The sequence below is a fragment of the Panthera uncia genome, assembly GCF_023721935.1.
Source record: "Panthera uncia isolate 11264 chromosome E2 unlocalized genomic scaffold, Puncia_PCG_1.0 HiC_scaffold_20, whole genome shotgun sequence".
NCBI classification, from domain to species: domain Eukaryota; kingdom Metazoa; phylum Chordata; class Mammalia; order Carnivora; family Felidae; genus Panthera; species Panthera uncia.
The window spans coordinates 7,374,237-7,397,064 of NW_026057589.1; the positions used below are offsets into that span (position 1 = coordinate 7,374,237).

A 22,828-nucleotide genomic window follows, 5' to 3' on the forward strand; every position below is an offset into this window, starting at 1 on the left:
CCCTCTGCTGCCTCCGGATCCCAAAGCCTGTTTTCCCTTTCAAGTATAAACCCTATTTTCAAGACAAATAACCTCCTCCAGGCAGCCTTGCAGGACTTTTCACAACAGGGGCCCTGTACCTGAGCACCTTAGGTCCTCATGTACCTCTCTATATGACAACCTAGGTGGCCACTCAATGTATGAGGGGGCTCATCCTACCCTCTGCCCCTAGATCGACTGACAATGGTCCAGTTCCAGGAGGGCCTATGGCCCTTGCCATTAAGAAGTATGCACTAAGTCCGCAAAAGCATTAAAAAAAAAAAAAAGTTTATTGGAGCATCATGGCCGGTTGGGGGGGAGGGGGTATTGCTGAGTCATGGGAGAAGGGGACCCATCCCGCTGGCCATAGGGGCCCCTAAAGTGCACTCGGTGCGGCAAGGGTGGGGGTGTTGCATAGAGAGTCGGGATGGCCGGTCCTCCTTGGCCCTCCTGCCTCTCCGCCCTGCTAAGGTAGGCCGGTCTCTGGACCGCCCCGCGCCCCGGGCTCGCCGCTGCTTGGGCTCACGAAAACAGCGGGCGCACGCACCTGCAGCGCCAGCCCCGGCTCTCGGCCCCTGCCTCCAGGGGCGGCCAGAGCAGCGCTGCCCAGGCGTGTCTGCGCCACTGGAATCTCGTCCATGGACTCTGCTGACGCCGAGTGGTAGGCGCCTGCAGGCCCAGTGGCATGCACTGGGCTGGCGCCCACGGAATCTGATGATGAGCTGGAGCTGCGACCTGGGCCCCTGGGCCCTGCATGGATGGAGGAAAATGTGGAACTTAGGGCTGTGACACTCTCGGGGCCCTACCTTTCCTTCCCTCGGAGTTCAGGATCTGGTCAGAAAGGGACACTCACCCGACAGCCTGGGCAGCGGCGATTCCCGATCCGAGGTGCCAGAGGTTGGCACCTTATACACACGCCGCTTCCTCTTTTTCTGCAGAGACATGGGGAGCCTGAGTGCCCCTTCCCCAAACCCCACTTCACCCAAAGAAGCAGAGGAGTGGGGCAGGGTAGAGACGGCTTTCCCATACCCTTCCTCATGGGCCCAGCACAGTCCCCCTCACCTGGGGTCGGATCCGGGGAGGCAGAGTCTCTGGGGAGGAGGGTTGGGGGGGCTCCATTTGGCCTCGGGTGGCAAGGAACTGAGAAAGACTAAGGGGAAGTGGAAGGGTAAGTGCTGGATGCCCATTGTTTCCTCAAATCCCACCCCTCTGGATGTTCTGAAATAAGCCACCCTTCCTAGCACACAGAAAGGGGCATTGATTTGTCCAAGGGCATGCCAGGCTGGACCCAGACCTATACTTTGGCCTTGACCTACCCCTTTTCTCCCACCTTGGATGTCCCTGCCATGCCAATGAGAGATGTTCAGGTGGCACATGCCCAGGTTGCACTCACTTGGCATTCACTGTGGCAGGCCTGGCCTGGCCAGGGGGTTCTGGGCGCACATGGCTGAAGGTCCGCATGTAGAACTCCATCTCCTGGGGAAGGTGGGGGTCAGGGAGGCTGGGGCCAGGTGTGGATCCAAGGCTTTCTGGGTCCTGAGCCCACCCCATCCTGCATCCGACACCCCATCCTGTACACAATACCCCACTTCTCACTGGTCTCTGTGGGAGGTCTGGGCACAGAGGTTTCCGACTGTCCTCCAGGCTTCCCAGCTATGCTGGGAAAACCCCTCTGTAGGCTGAGGCTTAAAACACCCATTTATGGGCCTTAGCCCATCCCTACCATCTTCCTCACTTCATCTAGTCAAACTACCTCCTCCAGAGAACCCCCAGCCTCATAGGTCCAATGTACTCAGTCTGCTCTAGCCAAGGTGGGTGGTGGGGAAAAGGCTCTCAGAGCAACCCTCTCCTACTTCTTGCTCCTCCCAGGGCTCTAGTCTCCCTGATTGTTTCCCTGGCTGGGAGACTGGCCAGACATTCATAGGCTGGGGTGTGCACCTGAGGCTATGTGCATGACTGGATGGGAGCTGAGTCCTCAGGGTACCAGCCACAATCTTAGCTACCTGGGTGGGGGAACTAGTGGGACCACGCGAGGTCTCCCCCACCCCAAAAGAGAAGGCAGTTAAGAGGTGGGAAAAAACAGTACCACAGCCCCCATCTGGGACCAGGCTTATGGGCAAGTTCTGTGTCTACTTTAGTCACTGATCCTCACAGTGACACTGGAGTGGCAGCACCAACCCCTGAAAGTGAGGGGACCTGAAGCCAGGAGGACACAGAAGTGGCCTAAGCCTGCCACCGAGCACAAAGGACGCTCATAAGGACTACAGGTGAGGAGACAAAAGCAAGGAAAAAGCCAACCCTGGTGGGGTGTGGAGGGTATAGGGCAGAGCCAGGATGATGCTGCGCCCCTACCAGGGGGGGGGGGCAGGGGGGGCACTGGGACAGCTGTCGCCTGCTCAACAGTTGTTTCCATGGAGACCGAGGCGTCCTGACTAATGCAGAGATGACACTGTAACAGCAACGCCGTCTCTAAAACAAGCCTATGTTTGGGGGCAACGGCTGTAGAGTGGGGCCCCTCCCGCATTCCTGCTCAGGGTGGGGGTGGGGAGGCTGCCTTCAGGGCCCTGGAAGATCTGGGGGATAGAGCCCAGCTGGCCATGGGCTGCCTGCACAGATGCAGAGATTGAAGCCCAGAGTAAGTCTCATGCCCAACCAAGGCCCAGACTAGCCCTTTGTAAAGTAGTGTGGGGGCGCCAGCCTCAGGAGAGGAGCACTGGGAAAGAAGCGTTCAGAGGCCAGTCACGAGAACTAGAACCTCAAGGTAATGACTGGGACCTCACGGTAATCTAGCCCCCCCAACATTTCTCTTCCCCCAGTATGGACTCGGCACCCCTCCAGGGCCCAGCAAAGAGGGGCAAAGCATTTCTTGGTGCCCCTGGGCTCCAGAAGCAAGGCAGGGTGGGAGGAGCAGCAGTTAGAGGATGGTCCCAGAAGCCTGAGAGGCCAGGGTGGGACAGGAGCCAGGTCCTAGCCAGCTGGGGAAATTTGAGGGTATACCAGGGTATCCCCATTCAAACCCCCTTCCCTTCATCACAGCTGTCCCCAGGATCCTCTCTCAGCTTCAAAATGTGTACATTCCTCCAAAAAACTAAAAACAGAACTACTCTACGACCCAGCAATTACACTACTAGGCATTTATCCAAGGGATACAAGTGTGCTATTTCGAAGGGACACATGCACCCCCCATGTTTATAGCAGCACTATCAACAATAGCCTAAGTATGGAAAGAGCCCAAATGTCCACTGATGGATGAATGGATAAAGAAGATGTGGTGTATACACACACACACACACACACACACACACACACACACACACACATATATACATACAGTGGAGTATTACTTGGCAATCAAAAAGAATGAAATCTTGCCATTTGCAACTCTGTGGATGGAACTGGAGGGTATTATGCTAAATGAAATTAGTCAGAGAAAGACAAAAATCATATGACTTCACTCATCTGAGGACTTTAAGAGACAAAACAGATGAACATAAGGGAAGGGAAACAAAAATAATATAAAAACAGGGATGGGGTCAAAACAGAAGAGACTCATAAATATGGAGAACAAACTGAGGGTTATGGGTGGGGTTGTGGGAGGGGGGATGGGCTAAATGGGTAAGGGGCACTAAGGAATCTACCCCTGAAATCATTGTGGCACTGTATGCTAACTAATTTGGATGTAAACTTTAAAAAATAAAAAATAAAACAAGTTGAAAAAAATTTTTTTAAATGTATACATTCCTCAAACAGCGTTGATGGAGGGAGGTGGGTAGGGGATGGGCTAAATGGATTATGGGTATTAAGAAGGCACTTATGATTAGCACTGGATGTTGTATGTAAGTGATTAAATTCTATTCCCGAAACCAATATTACACTATATGTTAACTAGAATTGAAATAAAAATTTGACCAAAAAAAAAAAAAAAAAAGTGCACATTCCTGAATGGTAAATGGCACTTCTCAGCCTCAGAACTCTCCTCTGTGCAATGGGACAAACACATCCCTCCTCCTCCTGGGGAGGCCTCCCTCAGGTCACATACAGATGGCATTAAATGCCCTTGCTGGCACACCTGACTCCAAAGCCTAGGCAAGCAGTGACTACAGGGCAGGGGCCTAGATCCCTGTGGTCTAAGCATCTTAGGACCAGTCCTGCCTCAGTGGGTAATGACTATGGAGCTTGAGAAAGTCTCCTGCCTAGGGGATGCCCACTCCAAGGATAGCTGCCACTGCACTTACAAGGGTTCAGTGCCAGGCACCAGTGTGTGTACATAGTGGTGTGGCAGGGGGGTCGCCACCAAAAGTCAATACTCCCCCCAGGCCTCCCAGGCCCTACCCCTGGCAATGAGAACAGGAGAGGCTGGGTCCCAAGCCTTCTCCCAACCCGCCCACCAGCCTGTGTTTGTGTCTAGTTGCCATGAGGACTTGGGATCCAGAGTTCAGCCTTCCCAGCAAGGCCTGCCTGGGCCCCCTGCCTTCCCAGTCCCTGGGGGCTCCAAGAACTGGACCACCCCCACCTCCAGCTGCTGACCTCAGGAAGCCATGGGGCGTGGGAATGGGGATAGGCTGGTCAGTAGCTGGGCTACAGGGTTCCTGCTTCAGAGTGTAGGGACTTTAACTCTTCGCAGACCCAGCGTTAGGCTCATCTGCAACACGGTTGCAGTTAGATTACCTGCCTCATGGGCTCTTTTAAGGATTAAAGAAGGTGACGAGTCTAAGGTCCCAGGGTCACGGGTAGAGAGAATTGACATCTCCATCCTGGCGACCCAGTCGCTGATCCATCTCTCTTCTGCAGCCCCAACCTGCCCACTTCCAAGCTCCCACATCCCATGCCCTCCAGCACATACTCGGAGCCCAGACAGGCATGTACATGGGGTCGGGAAAACACGGGGCTTCCTCTGGCTGTGCTCACACTTGAGCAAACAGACATGCGTTTAGTACAGGCTTGGCCTTGCCCCTCTTGCCTCCAGGTGCTCCCCTACTCCAACTGTGGTTCCAGGCCTGCTTTCCTTTGCCCTGTCTCATTGCTGCTTGCTGCACAGCCACCACCCCTCCCACACCCAGGCCCCATCTCCCATCCCCTCAGCCCTCTGGGCGACTTCTATACCTGAATGGGCCGCATCTTGGGGGGACATGACTCGAGCTCCCTGTGGGCCCCCTTTGCCTCCTGTGGCAGGCGATGCTGCACGATGTACTCATAGGTGGTGAGCTTGTGCCACACTGAGGGGGTGAGGAGAGGGCTCAGTGCAGTGGAAAGGGGATCCTAGAGTTCAGAAGGTAAGGGAGGGTACCCAGCCCCAGCCTGAAAACTAGTGTCCCCATATACACTAATCCATTAAGTGAGACCAGGCCACCATCAAAAGCCAATACTGAAAAAGGAGCATGGCTTCAGGGTTCTACGGCCCAAGTGGTACCTCCCTGCAGGCTAGGGACCCCTATCCACCGCAAGGCAGGTATAGGTATATGTGAGTGGGGGCTGGGGGACTTACTGAGATAAATGTGGAAGCAGAGCAGGTGGCCAAGCAGGGCTGTGGAAAGCAGGCCCAGAAGGATGAGTAGGGCAGCCAGGGCTAGGATGGCAGGAGCCTGGGTCTCCACAGGGGCAGCGGGCAGGAACACGAACCACACATCTGTGTGATTCTTCAGGACTGCAAGGCACAGGCAGACTGCTCATCCGGGCTGTGACCAATGACTAGGACAGGCCCAGGGTTGGAAGGTGGAAGTGGGCCTGGAGCCGGGACTGACCTTCAAAGTGGCGATTGGTGCGCAGCCGCATGGGGTTGACAAAGAACTCCACAAAGACATAAGTGGCCACCAGCACGAGGAGCAGGACACCCAGTAAAGCAGATGCCACACTGTGTAGAAAGAGCCTGGGCCCAGCCGTGGGCAGCTGTCAGCACCCAGGTGCTCCAGCTGGATAAGGGCCCAGAACTCAGAAGGGCCCATGGTTGGGAGGGGAGCCAGGCCTCTGACCCCACGGCCCCAACTCCTCACGAAGCCAATGACTTAGGGCAAAGATCAGTTTGGGCAGCCACCCCAGCAGGCTTCCCACCATTCTGTGGACCCACAGGAGAAAGCCCCAAACCTTCCCTCAGCACTCCCAGGTGGCAGCCATCAGGAGCATCACCCTCAGACCAACACATTAATGCACACCAGCGCACAGGTCCACCAAGCACCGCCCCCCCCCTTCCCCGCCTCATATGCAAGCTCAAGGTTCCTGGCTCACACTCGGACCCGTGCATCCGCAGGCACCCTTGCGGCCCGTGCAGCGCTCTCACCTGTAGTTCCTCTCGCCCACGCAGTTGTTGAGCCACTTGCAGTGGTGGTCGAAACCGCACACGCACTTGTTGCAGGCGCTGCAGTGCTTGGAGCGAGCGCTCCTGCGGGAGGGGGTGGAGGGGCACAAGGCGGTCGGCTAGCTTTTCCCGCACTTCGCCACCGGCCTGGCTGGGGCCACGGAAGACCGGAACGCCGGGCCTGGAGCGCGTTACCCACCCCGCACTCCACCGGAACCTGGAAACGGCGACGGGGAGCGCGCACGCCCTCTGGTGGCACTGCGAAGCAGAGCACCCACAGGAGGTCTGGCTTCTGAAGAGCCAGGGTAGGAGGTAGAGGGGTTGGGAGGCATTACACTTAACCGCTAAGGGATTGCGCACCTGCGTGATGGTGGTATGAAACGGAAATGGGGCTTCTTTTCCAAGCAAGGACCCCTGCGCCAAGCCAGGAGACGATGCAGGTGTGGCACCAAGGAGCAGAAGAGAGCAAGGCTGCTGGGTCCAGGGCCTGCGTTGCTTTTTCTGACATCTCCATTTTTTGAGTCCCTATTTCCCTGCCAGTCTATGGGAATTTTACTGGCATTCTTCCAGAAAACCTCTGCCAGAAAAAGCCTGTCTAGGCTAACCCAAAGGGAGCCAAAGGAAGAGGAGCAAGCTGACATCTGGGTGAACAGCAGTTTGCTGCAGGGGGTCAGAGGAGGTGAGGCCACATTAGGAATGCAAGCCCAAAGGGGTGTGGGAGAGTGAGCTGCAGCCCCTTCCCCAGAACAGAACAGAGTGGGCAGCCATTGCCACAGCATCCACTTAAGAGCAATGCACTGACTGGTGCCTAGTGAAGGAAAGGATGATCAGACACCAAACCCATCAGTGCCTTAATGCCATTGCCTCTTTCTCTGTCCTGGGGACATACCCCTTCAACAGGCTGTGAACATTAAGATTAGAAATGTAGAGCTAGCCTTGGACCATACCGCCACCCCCAATCCCCTGCCTGAGGCTGGAAGCTCCAGGAGAGTAGGGAGGGACCTAGGGAGGCAGTCCAGAACAGCCAAGGAGGCATGGGCTCTGCAAATTCTGACTGTCCTTCCCACTAGCAGCATGATCTGGAGTAAGTCACTTGGCCTCTTTGGGCTTCAGATTCCTCATGGGTAACTGAGGATAACAGTATGGGCTTGGGGCCAGGCAGGCTGGATTGTGAATCTAGCTCTGCTACCCAATAGCCATATGACCTCAGGCATAGGTCATATGGGAGCACTGGGCTCCCATATGAGCATTGGGCACTTCCTCTTCTGTGAGGTGAGGTGCTGCCCGCCCTGCAGGGTTGTTCATAAGCGCTTAGCACATAGTAAGTACTCCGTCCCTATCTGGGAATGCTTGTGAGAGATGGGGGTAGGGGAGTCACTGGCAGAGTCAGTCAGTAGAAAAGTCTGTGGCAGTGCCAACTGTCTCCTACTGTAACTGTTGGAAATGCCATTCCTCATCTTCTGTTTCCAATCTCCTCCTTCACCCAATTCTCTGTCACTCCATCAAGATTCTTGACTGTGTAAAACATGAGGTTTCTGAGGCATCAGCATAACTATAAAGCCCTGGGCATGCCCCTCTCCACCTTGACCGTACGCTGGCAGTGCCCCGGGGCACAATCACCACCCACACACACCCTCAGTCCACACTCACTCACACATCTACGTCGCACAAGTTGCAATGCAGGTCTTCAATGACGTGTGCATGTTGGCTGCGGTTGAAAATGGGCAGGGGGCCTGCATAGCTCTTGTCCCTCACATTGGCATCTGCTGGATCGATGGAGACAGCAGTCAGGTGAACCACAAGGTGGCCGGCAAAGATGGCGCCCATGCACTGGCCCAGAAGGTTAAAGACTCACTGCACACTCTGCTGGCTGGAAGCCCCTCTTCCCCACTTTCCAGGGCCAGGTAGCAGCTCTCCACCTCCATATGACTCCCTCATGCAGAGACTCTCTGCCTGTGCCACCTCTTACCTCCAGCCCCACAAGAGCTTCCTTGAAAGACCTCTTCGGCATACCCATGCCCCAGATGGAAGAGAGGAGCCATCTGGTAATGGAGCTCACAAGGCACTGCCTACTGTCGCTGAGCGGCCCAACCACAGGGCCCTGGCCTCACTGCTCCAGTCCTGGCACAGACCATAGGCTGGTCTGACCTTGGAATCTGATCTGGTTTCAGATTCTAAATGGTGAAATGAGACTGAAAGAGATTATTATCCTCTAAGGCCCAAGGACCCAAAATATAAGTTCTAACTTTGTTTCTCTTGCCTTCATAGGAATTCGGATCTGAGAGAGAGGCAGCCGTCCTTTCTCAGCAGCTGGGCCAGATGGAGAATCACTTGTAGATAGGGTCCAATACACCCACCGCCTCCCTGACTGGAGTCCAGGTACTTGGAGCCCTAGGGCTGAGGATTCTGGGATGGCTTGACATATTCAGCGCCTGGCCAGGGGCAGCCTGGCTAATTCCTGGGGCTGAAACACAGATCATCCAGGACCTATCTGCTCAGTGAGTAGAACAAATGCAGGGGACGAGTATCCTGACAATTTGCTGCAAAGTCTACATTTGTAAAAATTCACCAATAGGTTCCAGACAGCCATCTGCCCTCCCTCCCTCCATCTGTCCTCTTGCTAACCAGGCAGACCTCATATCCTTCCATCATTCATCCCTCCATCAGTTGGCTGCCTAACCTCCTTTTTCCTTCTTCCTCCTCCTCCCAGTGGCCAAATTTCCCTACATGTCTGTGTGAGCCAGGCTCTTCCCTAATGTGCTAGACCACAGCTGAACACGAGGACCACAGCCCACGAAGGCCAGACAGCCCTGGCTGTGGGTCAGGCCTTCACTTCTTCCCTGGGTATTCCACAGTCTCCTGACTCTGTTCCTCTGGCCTCAGTGCCCTTGAGCCTGCCCTTCACTTGATCCCAAAGTGAGCACTGAATAGCTTAAATAAAGCCTTGCCTGCTTCAATTTTTACAGTGGCTCTCGATGGCTTTCAAGTTAAAGTTTACTGTTCTGTTCAGTGTCAAGGCTTCTCTTGCTCTGGCTCCTGTCACACCTGTCTGATATCACCACCCACTACTCCTCACCATTCCAGCCTCTCTTCAGACACACTGAATGTGGGCATTTAGTTTTCTGCTCCAACACTCCTCCCATACCACTCCCTGGTTCATTCATTTGACTGTTCACTCAGGTCTTTCTCTGCGCCAAGCTCTGAGGGCTATGCCAGGGGCAAGACAGACTTGGGCCCTCGCCCCGAGGAGCCTACAGTCTGATGGGAAACACATATGTTAATCAAATAATGGGTTGATTACAATGAAGGAAGTTCATGGGACCATGTGAATTTACAACTGAGTAACCTCATCTAATCCGAAGGGATCCGGAAAGCTGCTCTGACGAAGCATCATCTCAGCTGAGACTTGGAGAGGAACAGATAATGTAAATAGGAGGGGCCTGGCTGGGTACTGGGACCAAGTAGAGTCCCGGCCAGAGGGGTGGCTGGTGTGTGGTTCCAGCTCAGCTCATTGCTGCCATGCTAGAATAAGGGCACACGCCACCATATTCTAACTTTTCAAAAGGAACTAGAAATCTGGATTTTTATGAGGTCTCATTTTTTAAATGTTGACAAAAAATAAATAATTCTTAAAATACACCTGCTAAAGGAACACTTAAGACTGTCCATTTTGTGTGTTAACTGTCCCCCAATTAAAAAAGAAAATCTGGAGGCACCTGGATGGCTCAGTCAATTAAGCGTCTGACTTCAGCTCAGGTCATGATCTCACAGTTCCTTGAGTTTGAGCCCCACATTGGGCTCTCTGATGTCAGCGTGGAGCCTGCTTCGGATCTGTCTCCCTCTCTCTGCCTCTCCCTCACTCGTGTGTGTGCACGCTCCTTCTCTGTCTCTCAAAAATAAATAAACATTAAAAAATTTTTTTAATAAAAAAGAAAATCTGGTGGCAGCTGGGTGGCTCAGTTGCTTGAGCGTGTGACTCTTGATCTTGGGGTCGTGAGTTCAAGCCACACTCTGGGCATAGAGCCTACTTTAAAAAAGAAAAGAAAAGAAAATCTGTAGGCCAAACAGGCCTGTGGGCTGCCAGTTCTGGACTTCTTATTTAGCTGGGTGTTGGGGTAGGGAGAGAGTCAAGAGCCTTCCAGCCAAGAGACCAGTGGTGTCAGAGGAAATAATGTAAGAGGCTGGGGAGATGGAAAGAACCCAGAACATGAAGAGTCCTGAGGATCTTGAACATCATTTCTTAAGACAGGAAGAAGCCATTATGGGATGTTAAGCTGGGGAGCGACTTTATCAGATTTGGATTTTGAAAGGGCAATCTGCTGCAGGAACACAGGTGGACACAGACGGATTGGCCCAAGAGGGTGTGGAGGGAGGCCTATTTGGAAACAAAACAGTCATCTAGGTAAGAGGGGCAGATGGCAGTGGGGAGGAATGAGGGCAAGCCTGGATAGCTATTTAGGAGCCAACATCCACAGAACTTGATGACTGACTGGATACAGATGATGAAGGAAAGGGGCAGAGCCAAGAGTACCCAGAGAGGTGACCACAGAGGAGGATGGGCACATAGCAGATCTGCATCTGAGCCCACGGTGGTGTTGGTCTAGACAGCCCTCCTCCTACACCCATAATCTGTCGTATGGCTCCTACCCTCATACCTACCATGTGATGATCTCTAATCTACAAGGCTTTCCCCCAGCGGCAGGCTGAGCACTCCAGGGCCGGGGGCCTGTCTTACTCATCTTTGCAACGGTAGGTCCCAGGCCACTTCCAGGCCCCAGGTAGGTACTTGCTACACACCATTACCCTACCTCATTCCTCAGGGGCCCTGAGGAAGTTTTCATAAGGAAGGTGGCTTTGATGGAAGGAAGGAGAAGCATACAGGCCTAGAAGTGGGAGTGCCAATCCTGGTGGCTCTGTGAGCCTCCACGTTGCCCAAAGGGATGAATGTGGAGAGGACAAACCCCTTAAATCGTCCCACGGCCTCAGAGTCAGGTTGCCTGAGCAGCCCTTCTCGTCTCAGTGGGTATCAGCTGTGTGACCTCAGGAAGTCACTTAAACTCTCTGAGCCCTGACTTCTTCATTAGTAAAGTGGGGGAGAACACCTTCCTTATAGATTATTATGAGGATTGAATGATATAATCCACATACAGGGCTTGGCACAGTGCCGGGCACATATACATGCTCAACAGATGCTAGTTACTCTTGTTTATTGTTTTTGCTCTGACTGTACTCACTGCAACCACGTGGTTATGAATCTGGCTTCCCAGGTACCCTGGTGGTAGAAGCCCAGATAATCCTGAGTGAGGGGCATGCCCATTCCAGATCATGGGAGGAATATTTCACAAACCACTCTACTTAAGAGCACTAAGGCTTAAGTCCTGTTGGTCCCCTCAGGGAAAGGCCAGCGTTCCATTTACACAGCTGATGACTAGGCCCTGGGTCCTAGTGAACCAGGAAGCCCCCCAGCGATATTGCTGGTGTCTGAGGACAACAACCTTCTCTACAGTCCTTCTCCACATGTTTGTCCTTGTCACTCACCAGCCAAGGGCTCTGTGGTTTCCCAAGAAAGCACACTCACACTTCTGGCTCACATATTCTGGTGCTCACACACACACCCTTGGTGCTCCTTTCCTCTGCGAAGCAGGCAGGACTCCTGTCAGACAGAGGAGGAGGCTGAGAACCGGGGAGCCGGCCGAAGCTGCTCAGCCTTGTCTGACCCCTGAAGGGCTGAGCTGTGACCAACCTCGGCTGCTGACCCTATGCCCGGAGCTTTCAAGTTAATCTCTGCTAACCTCCTTTAGCCCACCCTCGCCCTTCTCCCCCAGGAAGCCCAAGAAATCATTTTCATGAAGAACACACATGAGGGCACCCTCTTCTGGGCACCCTCCGGACAGGGGCACATAGCCACCTGTTGCACCCCAATCTCCCAGCCTTGCAGCCACGTCCTCGGCTCCTGGGGGTTGTGGCCAAGGCTGGGGGAGTCATACCACTGGGCTCAGGCAAGTTTGTGTTTGTCACTGTTCCCATGAGTTTCCAGGGCATCTCTATCCCTCCTCTTGTCAACTCAGCCTCACACTAAGAGTCTGGTTTACAAAACCAATGAGCTCCTAAACAGTCCTGGGTACAGCATAATTATCTGACGGTACATAAAACCACATTTTAAATATACCAGGAAACTTACTATGTAAAAGAATTCTACCATGACTCTTTTTGAAAAGTGAAAGATTCTTTTGTAAATGGAATAATTACTCTCTATCCCTTGTCGAGCTCTGGACACAATTAACATTAAGGCTCTCTTCTGTGATCACTCTTGAGGTATCTCGGTTGACAAGGTTCCTAGCTGTGTGGACTTTAAATGCTCCAAGGTACATTAGGTCCATCTGCTCACCCCATCAGGCAGAGGGGTCAGATGGGGATTGGAAACCAGGCAGGGAGGCAGCTGGTGCTCCTGGGCAGAGAGGGGGCCTGCCTGCACTCTGTGGGGCTCTGGAGCCCAGCTTAAGGCCCCTGCCATGTTCCTCCATCCACTGCCCCAGTTCTCCCATGTACTAGCCCCACACTTTCCCAAGGATACAGCATAGCCAGCGGGCACCCAGTGGTGAGGCAGGAGGGGGACAAGGACCCCAAAGCCAATCACAGCGAAGAAGAGGTACAGCAGCCAAGCCACAATCTGGAGCGGGTGAGGGGGCCAGCTCCACCCATTCCGGCGGGACCGCTGGCCCTGCAGCTCCAGGGAGGGTCTGCTGGCCTGTGCAGGCGCCGTCCATACACTCTTCTCAGGGGCTGTCTTGTTGGAGGGCTTGTTGCAGACGTTCATCTCCAGAGGAAGGAAAAGTAGAGAAAGCATTAGCCTAAGGAGGCCCGGGCTGGAGCCCAGAGCCCCATGTGGAGAGCAGGCCGGGATGTGAAGTCATCTCCCAGCTACTCTGCAGAAGAACTGGGGCCCTAGCATGATGAAGACAGGCCATGGGGGAAGGTGGTAGTGGAGTATTTCTCAAAGCCCCAGAGCAAGCTCTGGCCCCAGCGCTGGCCAGGACAAGATAGGAGGGTCCAGGGTTTATTCAGAACAGTGTGGCTCCCTGTTACTCAAAGTGCTGTCTCCACAGCCATCAAAGTTAAACCCAGTAAGACATGTTGTCATCTGGTAACAATATCAGGCTGGGGCCAGAGCAATGAGAACACATGCTGATTCTGTTAGTCACCTCTGTCCTGAGGCCCAAATGCAAGTGTCAGAAAGGGCCCCCTTACTCTTTGCTAGGGGAAACATGGACTAGGGGTGCTCAGAAGGGGGTCTGGCGTCTGCCCCTGGGCTAGCACGTAATCCCTTTAGGAGAGAGGCTGGGAACAGCGGGGATGGGGCATGGGGGAGCCCTTAAACCATCTCCCCTGTGCCTCAGACTTCTTGGCTGGGGAGGGGCCAGCGTGCAAGAGAAGGAAGGATCCCCCCTTGCTTCCTTCCAGCAGCAGAAATGACCATGTTTCTCTAGGTAAATTTGGGCCTAGTGCACTGAGAAGAGACAAGTGGGCTGATGGCCTTTGACTCACTTGAGAGCTCAGAGAAGGCTGGGCCTCCTCCACAGCCAGACCACCAGGTGGCAGCACTCCCCCACCCCCGTCCCACCATCCTTCAGTCTAAGACCTGGCCTAGTGGCCAAAATCACATGCAAGGCAGGCAGGGTGTGCTGTCATTACTGGAGGAAGAGCCCCACCTCCAGAATCTTCTGGGCCTGAGGGAGGACTAGCACCTGGGCAGGCAGCACCACACCTGGGGAGACAGGCCAACTCAGAGCTCTTGGTGGGATGGCCAGGAGTAAGGGACAAAACCCTGGCAGCTGGACTCTCCTTTCAGGAGCCCATGCCTGTGGGCCAAGGAGTCTGACTATATCAGAAAGTACAGCAGACCCCCCTCAGCACATCTACCCGGAACACCTTCCTCACATCTTGGCCCAACAAAATGTGATTTGGCCTTCAGTGCCCACTTTAAGCATCACCAATCCAGGAAGCTTTCCCTGATGCCCCAAACAGAGTCAGGGGGCCCTCATGCTCAGTCTTTCATGGGCAAGTCACTTTGCCACTTGGAACCCTGTGTCATCCCCACATCTGCTCCCTGTTATGCCAATTTTCCCTAAGGGCAGCAACTGTACTGTGATTCACTTATCCCTGCTGCCCACACGCCCTTCCCCAAGCAACCAAAACATACCTTGTACATAGTAAGTGCTCAGTAAATGTTTGCTGACTTGAAATCATCTGAAATAAAGGGAAATGTGGGTGCGATAAATGGTGTGGAATCCTGGTCCACCCAGAACCATCTGGCCCACTCTGCCCTGCCTTCAATCTGCACAGCCACCATGCAGAGACATACCTCTTGCCCAGCTCGCCCTGCCACTGGCTATTATTACCCTGACTGCCGGACATTCACACTTAGCCACTGCTTCATCCCACCTGAGGCTCAGAGCCTCCTGTAAGCCAAGCCCGCCATATTCATCTCTGAGCAGCCTTATCTCAAAGCTAAATGGGATGACCTTAGTTTTCTCCCAGGGACTCAATTGGAATCCCCTGGTCATTTGCTTTGTCTCCAAAAAGAAACAGTGAAAAGTGAAAAAAGAGCCCCAGCTTTGGAGGTAACAGATTTGGGTTCAAGTCCTGGCCCTGCACTTACTAGCTGAGTGGCTTGTTTCTTCATTTGAAAAATGGGGGTAGGGATGGCTACCTAGTGCTGTGTATAGATCAGCAACACTGTAAGTAAAGCCCTGACACATAAATGCTTCGTAAATGATGGATATTATAATTATCCTTAAAATAGCCCTCTGGGTTCTCCTGATCTCTCCAAAGGAAGGCTGCTGCATCTGATATTTTACAAGGTTAATTTCCAAAGTAATGGGATTGGTTGAAGCTGCTTTCTTAAACCAGTGGTCCCAAGGAACATGTTGTCATAAGAGCTGGGCCACTGGATGGTCATTCTAACCATCTCACCTTTGATCACAGAGACAATGGTAATTAAAAAAAAAAAAAAAAAAGCAGGTACCACTTTATTTTCAATGTCCCCAGAGGTAGCAAATCTGTCCTTGATTTTTGGGAATTCAAAGGTCTTTAGGTGAAGCCCTGTAAATACAGTTGAGGTGGGTGGTTCTGCTCAGGGGCAAATCCCTGTGGCTTGCACATCCGTTCTCCAGTGACACCATCACCAGGGAAACTCCTTTGAAGGGAACCCATGAATTGGGATCCTTAAATTCTAGCTTTCCTTTTGCCATCTTCACACCTGTGCAGCCCTACACCTTGAGGAAGTTTTTAAAGAAAGCAGCAGAGGCATATGACTGACATGTCCCCACTGCTCAGAGTGGCAGTGGTCACAGGCACCCCCAGTGCTGCTGTCTCCCCAATACCTGAAGTGGGAGGACTCATCATCTGAGGCCTGGGGGGTGGCTCTGACTCCAAACCCGGGGACAACTGGCCCAGGGAGGTGCCCCTCATGTGAGACAGAGGACAGGGGAATGGTGCTATTGGGTGAGTCCTGTACAGAAGTAGCAGCACCCCAGAGCAGACACCCAAGCTGACCAGGAGGCATGCCACCTGCCCGGAAAACCTGGGCCAGCCAGCTCTTACCTGATGACGTTTTCTCTTGTGGGGTTGGTGGCTACAAATTCTTTTGGCCCAAAAGGCTTTGATTAAAAGGGCTGGGAGGTAGGAGAGAATCCAAGATAGGGCCTCAGGCAGGGATGGGACCAAGCACTGTCATCAGACCCAGGAACTTCTCTGGCTTTCCCTCCCCTCTCGGCACTTCTCTAGAAGACCAGAATGAAAGATGCATGGCTCTGCTCCCGGACAGCTTGGCCAGCCTGTGCATTTACACCTTGGCCCAGTCAGCACTTTTGGGGCCCAGCCCCCTGTGTGCACTAAAGATATAAACACAGATGAGACCAGGCTCCTGCCCTCAGGGCCTTGCTTTCTGGGGGCCCAGACAGACATGAGGGCAGTGGGTGAATGGGTCATACAAGGGTGAGCCATTCAGAGTGACAGAACACAGGGTGCATGGAGGGGGGATCTAGAGAAGGAGATGAGCCCTGAGAAGCTGAAGGGTCAGATCCCATGGGGCTTAGGAGGCCAGGCAAGGAAGTCTGGCTACTATTGAAAGAGCCACAAGGAATCATAAGAAGTTTAAAGCAGGGGAACAACACAAAGGTGGTGGGTGTTTTAGAAAGCTTTCTTCTAGTCCAGTAGGGAAGAGGGCACGAGCAAGAGGGGAAAGGTGACACAACAGCAGGCTGGCCCAGGGAGGGAAGCAGCCCAGCAGCCTTGTGCTTCGGGAAGAATTGGCCAGAAGATGGAGGCCAAGCCCACAAGGTCCCCTAAACCACCGATGCCTCCAGCTGCATCTCTGGTGGGCTGAGAGGTATGTGCGCCTTGGTAAAAGTTTCTTCATGTACCTTCTGCTGCCACAGAACAAACCACAGAGTTAAACTGGTGGAGATGGAGACAAGAGTAACGAGGTCCCAAGGAGTGTTAAGGCCAAAAGTCGCCACCTTTGGGTAAAGGTCACCTTGGGTAAGCCAAGGACCCACCTGGCTTCTGAGGTGGGCTAGAGGGGCTGTATAGCCCCCTCCCTTGTCCCAATAAGGTAAAGGTCATTGCCAAGATGACACTAATCTCTTCCTGTTAACATTCCTATGCTAAAACCCTAAAATAGCATTTTCAAAAGGAAGTTAGGCTACCTTACTTTATGTGCCTAATTTAAATGAGGGAAGTCAACATTTCAAGTTCTCATTATGAACTGTAGAATAGTTCTATGACTGATCCACTTCCCTCTTGCCCACCTCTGCTCCCACCAAAAAAATATTTAGGAATGCTTCCTAAGATTTATGAATGGCGTTGTCGAAACAACCAGACGCAAGTGAAAAATACTAGCCCTGGAGAGGCTGTGGGCACCCCTGTGTTCCTGAAAAATGTTTGAGGATTTCAGAAAAGAATCAATTTCAATACTAAAGAGGCTTTTTAGGAGGACGCCACTGAACTGGCAGGGTAGAATGATGGGGTTAGAGAAGAAGAGACAGGGCTCTTAGAGCAGGATTGAGGGCCTGGGGACCTGAGCCACCAATGGAGAGAGGCAGGTTGGAGCTAGGCAAGAGCACAAGGCCTGGAAACAGATCCTGGCTCTGGTTGCTGCACTGCCACTCACAGATTGGGTAACCCGGAGGCAAATTTCAGAGGCAACTCTTTGGGTGTCTTCTTTACTCAGCTTTTAAAAAAGTTAGCTGGGGGGTGCCTGTCTGGCTCAATCACTAGAGCATGCAACTCTTGGGTCTCGGGGTTATGAGTTCGAGCCCACTTTAAAAAAAAAAAAAAAAGGTAGCTGGAAGACAATTTGGCAATGCCTACCAAACTTTAGAACCCATATACCCTTAGGCCCAGTCATTCCATTTCTAGGTATTTATCTTATACATATAGTCACAAAGTACACAAAGATTCACAGCAGTCTTGTTTGCAATAATAAAGAACAAAAAACAATATAAACAAACTATGGCACAGTCACACAATGAAATGCTATACAATGTCAAAACAATGAGGGATTAAATGACCTTTGATACACAGTGAAGTGAAAAAACAAGATGTGGGCAGTTGTAGAACATGCTATATCAAGTAAGTGAAAACAAACGGGGATGGGTATGTTCCAATTTGCATAGATTCTCTCTGGAAAGAAATGCAAAAAGGCAAACACAGGGACAGCCTCTGGGAAGATCTAGTGGCTGCAGTGAAAGAGACTTGCTTTTACTGTGCAGTGTTTGAAATTTTTTTTACCATATGCATCAATGCTTTTGAAAAAAAGAATGTGTCAGATAAATAATTAAGGGGTGTCACCTCTTACCCTCCTGGCCCACTGAGCTGCCACGTAGACCAAATGTGCTTGTGGGCTCTAGAGCCCTGTACCACACCTGACAAACAAGGAAATCCCACCTAACTACCATGCAAAAAGAGTGCTCAGTTTTATTTCGGTGCTTCCTCACTCCTCGAAAGCAACTCTGAATCATTCCACTGCAGAGCTGTGAGGAAGAACCACAGAGCTCCCTACGAGCTGTTGGGAGTCTTGTCAAAGTTGGAATCAGACCTCTGGGCAGCACAAGAGGAGTTGCTGGGCAGGACCCTGTTCCAGTGCTCAGCCAAAAGTCAGCTCAGCTTCCTGTGACTCCAGAACCCAAAGGGAAGGTGCATGCAACAGGATGGTTTTGCTCACAACCATCTTTTCTGTTTGCTAAGAAAAGCTAGAGGATTTACAGGAATTATTTTCTATGGATATTTCTTTTGCTTTCTTGCAGGGCTTGAACTCATGACCCTGAGATCAAGACCTTAGCTGAGATCAAGAGTCATACACTTAACCGACTGAGCCATCCTGGCACCCGTCTATGGATATTTCTAAACAACTTTTCCTTGCATCTGCTTTTAAAATAATTTTCACTAAGGGTGCTTGGGTGGCTCAGTCAATTTTGGCTCGGGTTGTGATCTCATAGTTTGTGAGTTCAAACCCCATGTGGGCTCTGTGCTGACAGCATGGAGCCTGATTGGGATTCTCTCTCTCCCTCCCTCTCTCTGTCTCTCTGTCTCTCTCTCTCCTCCCCCAAGCTCGCTTGCTCGCTCTCTCTCTCTCAAGATAAATAAATAAACTTAAATTTTTTTAAATAAAATAAAATAATTTTCACTAAGATTTAACAGATGTCCAATTTAAAACCTAAACAGAGGCTGGAAAAAAAAATGCTGCATGGTACACACTGTTTTACAATGCAAAAAAAGTCATTTATAAAAGAAGTTTTGGGCAAATACTTTATTAAAATTCCCTCCAGGTACCAGAGAAGTCTCTGGCCTTAAAATTCTGGGAAGTGGCTCCAGTTTGACTAAGATATGCACCTCACGACAATGCCCAGAAAATAAATTGGAACTTCAAGCTGTTCTCATAGACCCGTCCAGTCACTGGCCTCAGATGTGGCTGGGCTCTTCACATAAACAACACACAGAAGTCTGATGCTAGAGCAAGAAAACCCTGAAATCTCACTCATTCCTGAGTTGATGTGGTGTGCAAACATTTTCTGTGCCATTCTCCTCCTGAAGCAACCACTGCAATGTTTGGGATTCAGGTTTAGCCAGGGAAAGGGGACAAGAAGGAAGGAGTAACAATGGAGCGAAAAAAGGCCAATGAGAGGAGCCAACGGTTGTTGATTTTAACCAGGAAATCAACTCACATGATTGTAGGAGCAAGCCTGGAGGAACACACACCAAGAAACAGTCGTTAAGAGCAAAGTTGTGACAAAACAAAGTAAGAAAAACAAAAGAAAAAAAAAACGAAGCACCAATGTTGCTTTTATTGCAACTCATGGTGATTATCCGTTTACAAACCCATCTTCCATGGTGAACCACCAGTTCCACAAAAGCAAAGACCACCCACACCTATCTCTAAATCCAGCTTTCCTTCAATAAAAGAAATTAAACCATTTGTTACCATCTCTGCTGCCATCACCCTAATCCAACCCTCCATCATTGTTCCCCTGTAGCAATGTAGTTTCAGTAATAATGGCCATTTGGAGGGAACTTTTTCTGTGCCAGGAACTACTTTAACAGAATGACTTATAATCCCTCACAACTCTCTGAGGTAGGTCCTGTCATTTCAAACTGTTCCCAAAGACCTCCTCTGTCATTGGTCGCGGATGGACTGGTCTCTCACTTTCTCTCTCATAAACAACATGCAGAATAACATCCCCCTTTCACAGATGAAGATACTGAGGCTCAGAGAGACTAAGTTCTTCTAGGAGACACAGTTAGACTGGCAGAATTACGATGGCCCTCAAATGACTTGCTGGTGTGCCCTGTCATAAGGACACTGCCCACAGCAGCCAGAGGAAGGTGAGCTTTTCAAAACTTCAAATTCATCAAAACTTTTCAATGGTTTCCTCCTGCTTCTAGGACAAAGTTGAAACCTCCATCGCATCCTTCAATGCTCCCCTCATCCTTTCTGTTCCTTCATAGTACTTTGCTGCCTTTGCATTTGCTTTTCCCTCTTCCAGAAACACCCTTCCCCTACTTACAATTCTGGTTCCTTTCAACCTTCAGGTCTTAGCTTCAAAGTCACCTTTTATAGGAGACCCTGCCAGAACACCACCCCCGCCCCCCTCCATGACGTCACCAGAGTACTTATCTCGAGCGAAAATCACACAGTCGTCTATCTGGAGTCTGCCCACCCCACCCCCCTTAATACTCTGTGGGTTCTGGAGATCGTGCCGTTTCCTGGAATCCTCAGTGACCCCGTCCCTGGCACACAGTATTGAGTATACTGTGTATATTGAGTATCTGCTCAATGCAGATATGTGAACCTGATGAATACTAGAAGGAAGCCCCGCGTTCTGCCCTGTCCCTTGAAGCCCAGGCCGCGGGCTCCAGGCCGAGGTGAGCGCAGAGCACAGCCGGGCGGCTGCAGCCACAACCCCGTGGCTCATGCCAGGTTTCGAGGTGAGAACCGCGGTGGGGGCTACTCACCTGCGCGTCGCGTCGACCGAGCCAGATCGGCCCTGCCAAGGTCACCCGGTAGCTCAGCCCCCGCGCCTGGCCGTCCACCCTCCCACGGTGGCTGCACTTCAGACCCTCACAACGGAGATGGTCCTCGGGACCAGGCGGTGGCGCAGCCCGGAGCGGGGCCCCATCCCGGGCCGCGCGACGGAGGCCGGGCGGGCAAGTCCTCGGGCACCGGCTGGAGCGGGCTGGCTGTACAGCCCCGCCAGGCCAGGCCGAGGCGGGATGGAACTCTTCAGGAGCTGGGCCCGTTCCCCTGGCAACGGCGCGGGCTACGGCGCCCCACAGCGGCCAAACCGCGCTGCGTCGCTTCGCGCCGGCACCAAGGTTCGGGGCGGGGCTCACCAGGGACCCCTGGGATCCCTGGAACCCGAGCCTCCGCGTTCCCCGTTCCCTTTCAACTATTGTCCTCGAAAACCCACTTTCCCCCACCCTCACTCCACAGCTGTCTTCTCGAAATCGTAACTTGTCCCAAACGTGCCCCCCTTCAGTTTCTCCCTGAGACTACCACTGTCGGGGAGACCCCCCAGTCAGCCTGCACACTTTAATGAGTATGTGCTGGGCACTGGGCATACCATGGGGAACACGAGATCCCTACCCCTCAGGGAGATTACAGGCTAAGGGAAAGACAGGTATAGACAAATACACAAATAAATATGCAGGTTTCCCCATAATATAAAATGTGAAGTATAAAAGAAAATATGCAGCACAAAATATCTCCTTTCTATCTTTCCTTTAAATTAAGTAGAAATCCTACTGGGAGCCCCCTCTTCCAGACTGGTGGGACATTCAGTCTTGGTCTCTGCTGGGCTCCTATTACCCAGGTTATTCCAAGGACTCAGGATCTCCTGCAATAGCAGCCTGAGAAGCACGCTCTAGTCATGGGTCCTCTCTGGTACTGAAGCCACAGCCATTGTCCCAACCACAGGACTTCCAGGTTTGGGCTCTAAGGGGCCATGCCTGATGCCCCAAGATTGCCAGGGGATAGGTGCCTGCTTCCCTGGTTGCAGGGCCTGAAGACTCTTCCCTTCCCCTGCCTTGGAGACCTCCCTGCTGGACCCAGCTTCCCTGAAAGCTCCCTCTCCCTTTCTCCTTGGGAACACTGGAAATGGACCCTCCCATGAGCTCAGGCTTTCTCAAAAAACAGGAAGAACCTTTGTCTTCGAAATCTCCAAGGCCCTAAAATGGTGAGCAGCTTGCTGCTATCAGCTTAGAATGGGCTGGACAGAAAACATCCCTATGCCTAAAATGCATGAGCCACATGCATTAACAACTCCTACTCTGCCACAGGCCAGTTGTGAATCCTTGTGCAAGTGATTGAATCTCTCTACCATATAAATTCTTGTTTCCAGTCCTGATAAACTCAAACTTATTGTGGAATAAATATCTCTGTACTCTGGCCTCAGAAATGCAAGATAACTTCTCTTGTTAAGATGCCAATCAAGATGACTCTTACCTGGAATTGGAGAACTTTCGGGTCCAACAGAGATGATGACCTAGAAATCAATGTGGAGGATAAGCCCATATATGCCCACAGGGAGAGGGGGAACCTGAGAGTCACAGCCATCTAGACTTTGGGTCCACCTGCTTCCCAGTCACCTCTCCTAGATGTCTCATGGGTATCTAGATGCAACACATCCCTGTATGCCCTCTTTGTCTTTGCCACAAATCTGTTCTTCCCCCTCAGACCCTCCCAAGGGCACCACTATCTTCTCAGTCTCCTGGTCCTTGCCCATTTAACCCAGACAGTCCCCAAGACCAAGCCATCCTCCCTCTGAAACATGGCCAGTGTCCATTCTTCCCACTCTACTCCAGCCCAGACCACCAGCATCTTCCTTGCTGATTCTGCCCCAACCTCCTCTCTAACATCTGCCTGCCTACTTCTAGTCCATTCTACTCCCAGTTTCCAGGTTTATCACTCTTTCTCCTTATTTTTTTTTAAAGATTTTATTTTTAAGTAATCTCTACACC

The 22,828-nt window shown here is 52.0% G+C and overlaps 1 protein-coding gene across 2 annotated transcripts; it reads right to left on the reverse strand.

Moving 5' to 3' along the window:
* Positions 1 to 291: 291 nt before the first annotated feature.
* On the reverse strand, positions 292 to 21,112 carry ZDHHC1 (zinc finger DHHC-type containing 1). 2 transcript variants are annotated; one of them, XM_049622994.1, is made up of 12 exons: positions 20,825 to 21,112; positions 14,511 to 14,557; positions 12,885 to 13,127; positions 7,965 to 8,140; positions 6,293 to 6,394; positions 5,760 to 5,884; positions 5,504 to 5,662; positions 5,122 to 5,234; positions 1,412 to 1,494; positions 1,081 to 1,168; positions 872 to 950; positions 292 to 768 (listed from the first exon to the last, which is right to left on the reverse strand). In XM_049622994.1, exons 2-12 carry the CDS (start codon positions 14,517 to 14,519, stop codon positions 485 to 487), a joined length of 1,461 nt encoding a protein of 486 aa, XP_049478951.1. In that variant the 5' UTR covers positions 14,520 to 14,557; positions 20,825 to 21,112; the 3' UTR covers positions 292 to 484. The 2 variants fall into 2 exon arrangements, with proteins under 2 accessions (XP_049478951.1, XP_049478950.1); XM_049622993.1 differs by having other exon boundaries at positions 5,504 to 5,680.
* Positions 21,113 to 22,828: the final 1,716 nt, after the last annotated feature.

Bases quoted from the DNA above. Each gene is read 5' to 3' on its own strand.
- ZDHHC1 (XM_049622993.1), bottom strand. The intron at 8,141-12,884 runs GTATCCTTGGGA...CTTCTGGGCCAG, and splicing joins GGGTGCCCGCTGGCTATGCT to TGCATGGGCGCCATCTTTGC. The intron at 769-871 runs GTGAGTGTCCCT...CCATCCATGCAG, and splicing joins GCCGCTGCCCAGGCTGTCGG to GGCCCAGGGGCCCAGGTCGC.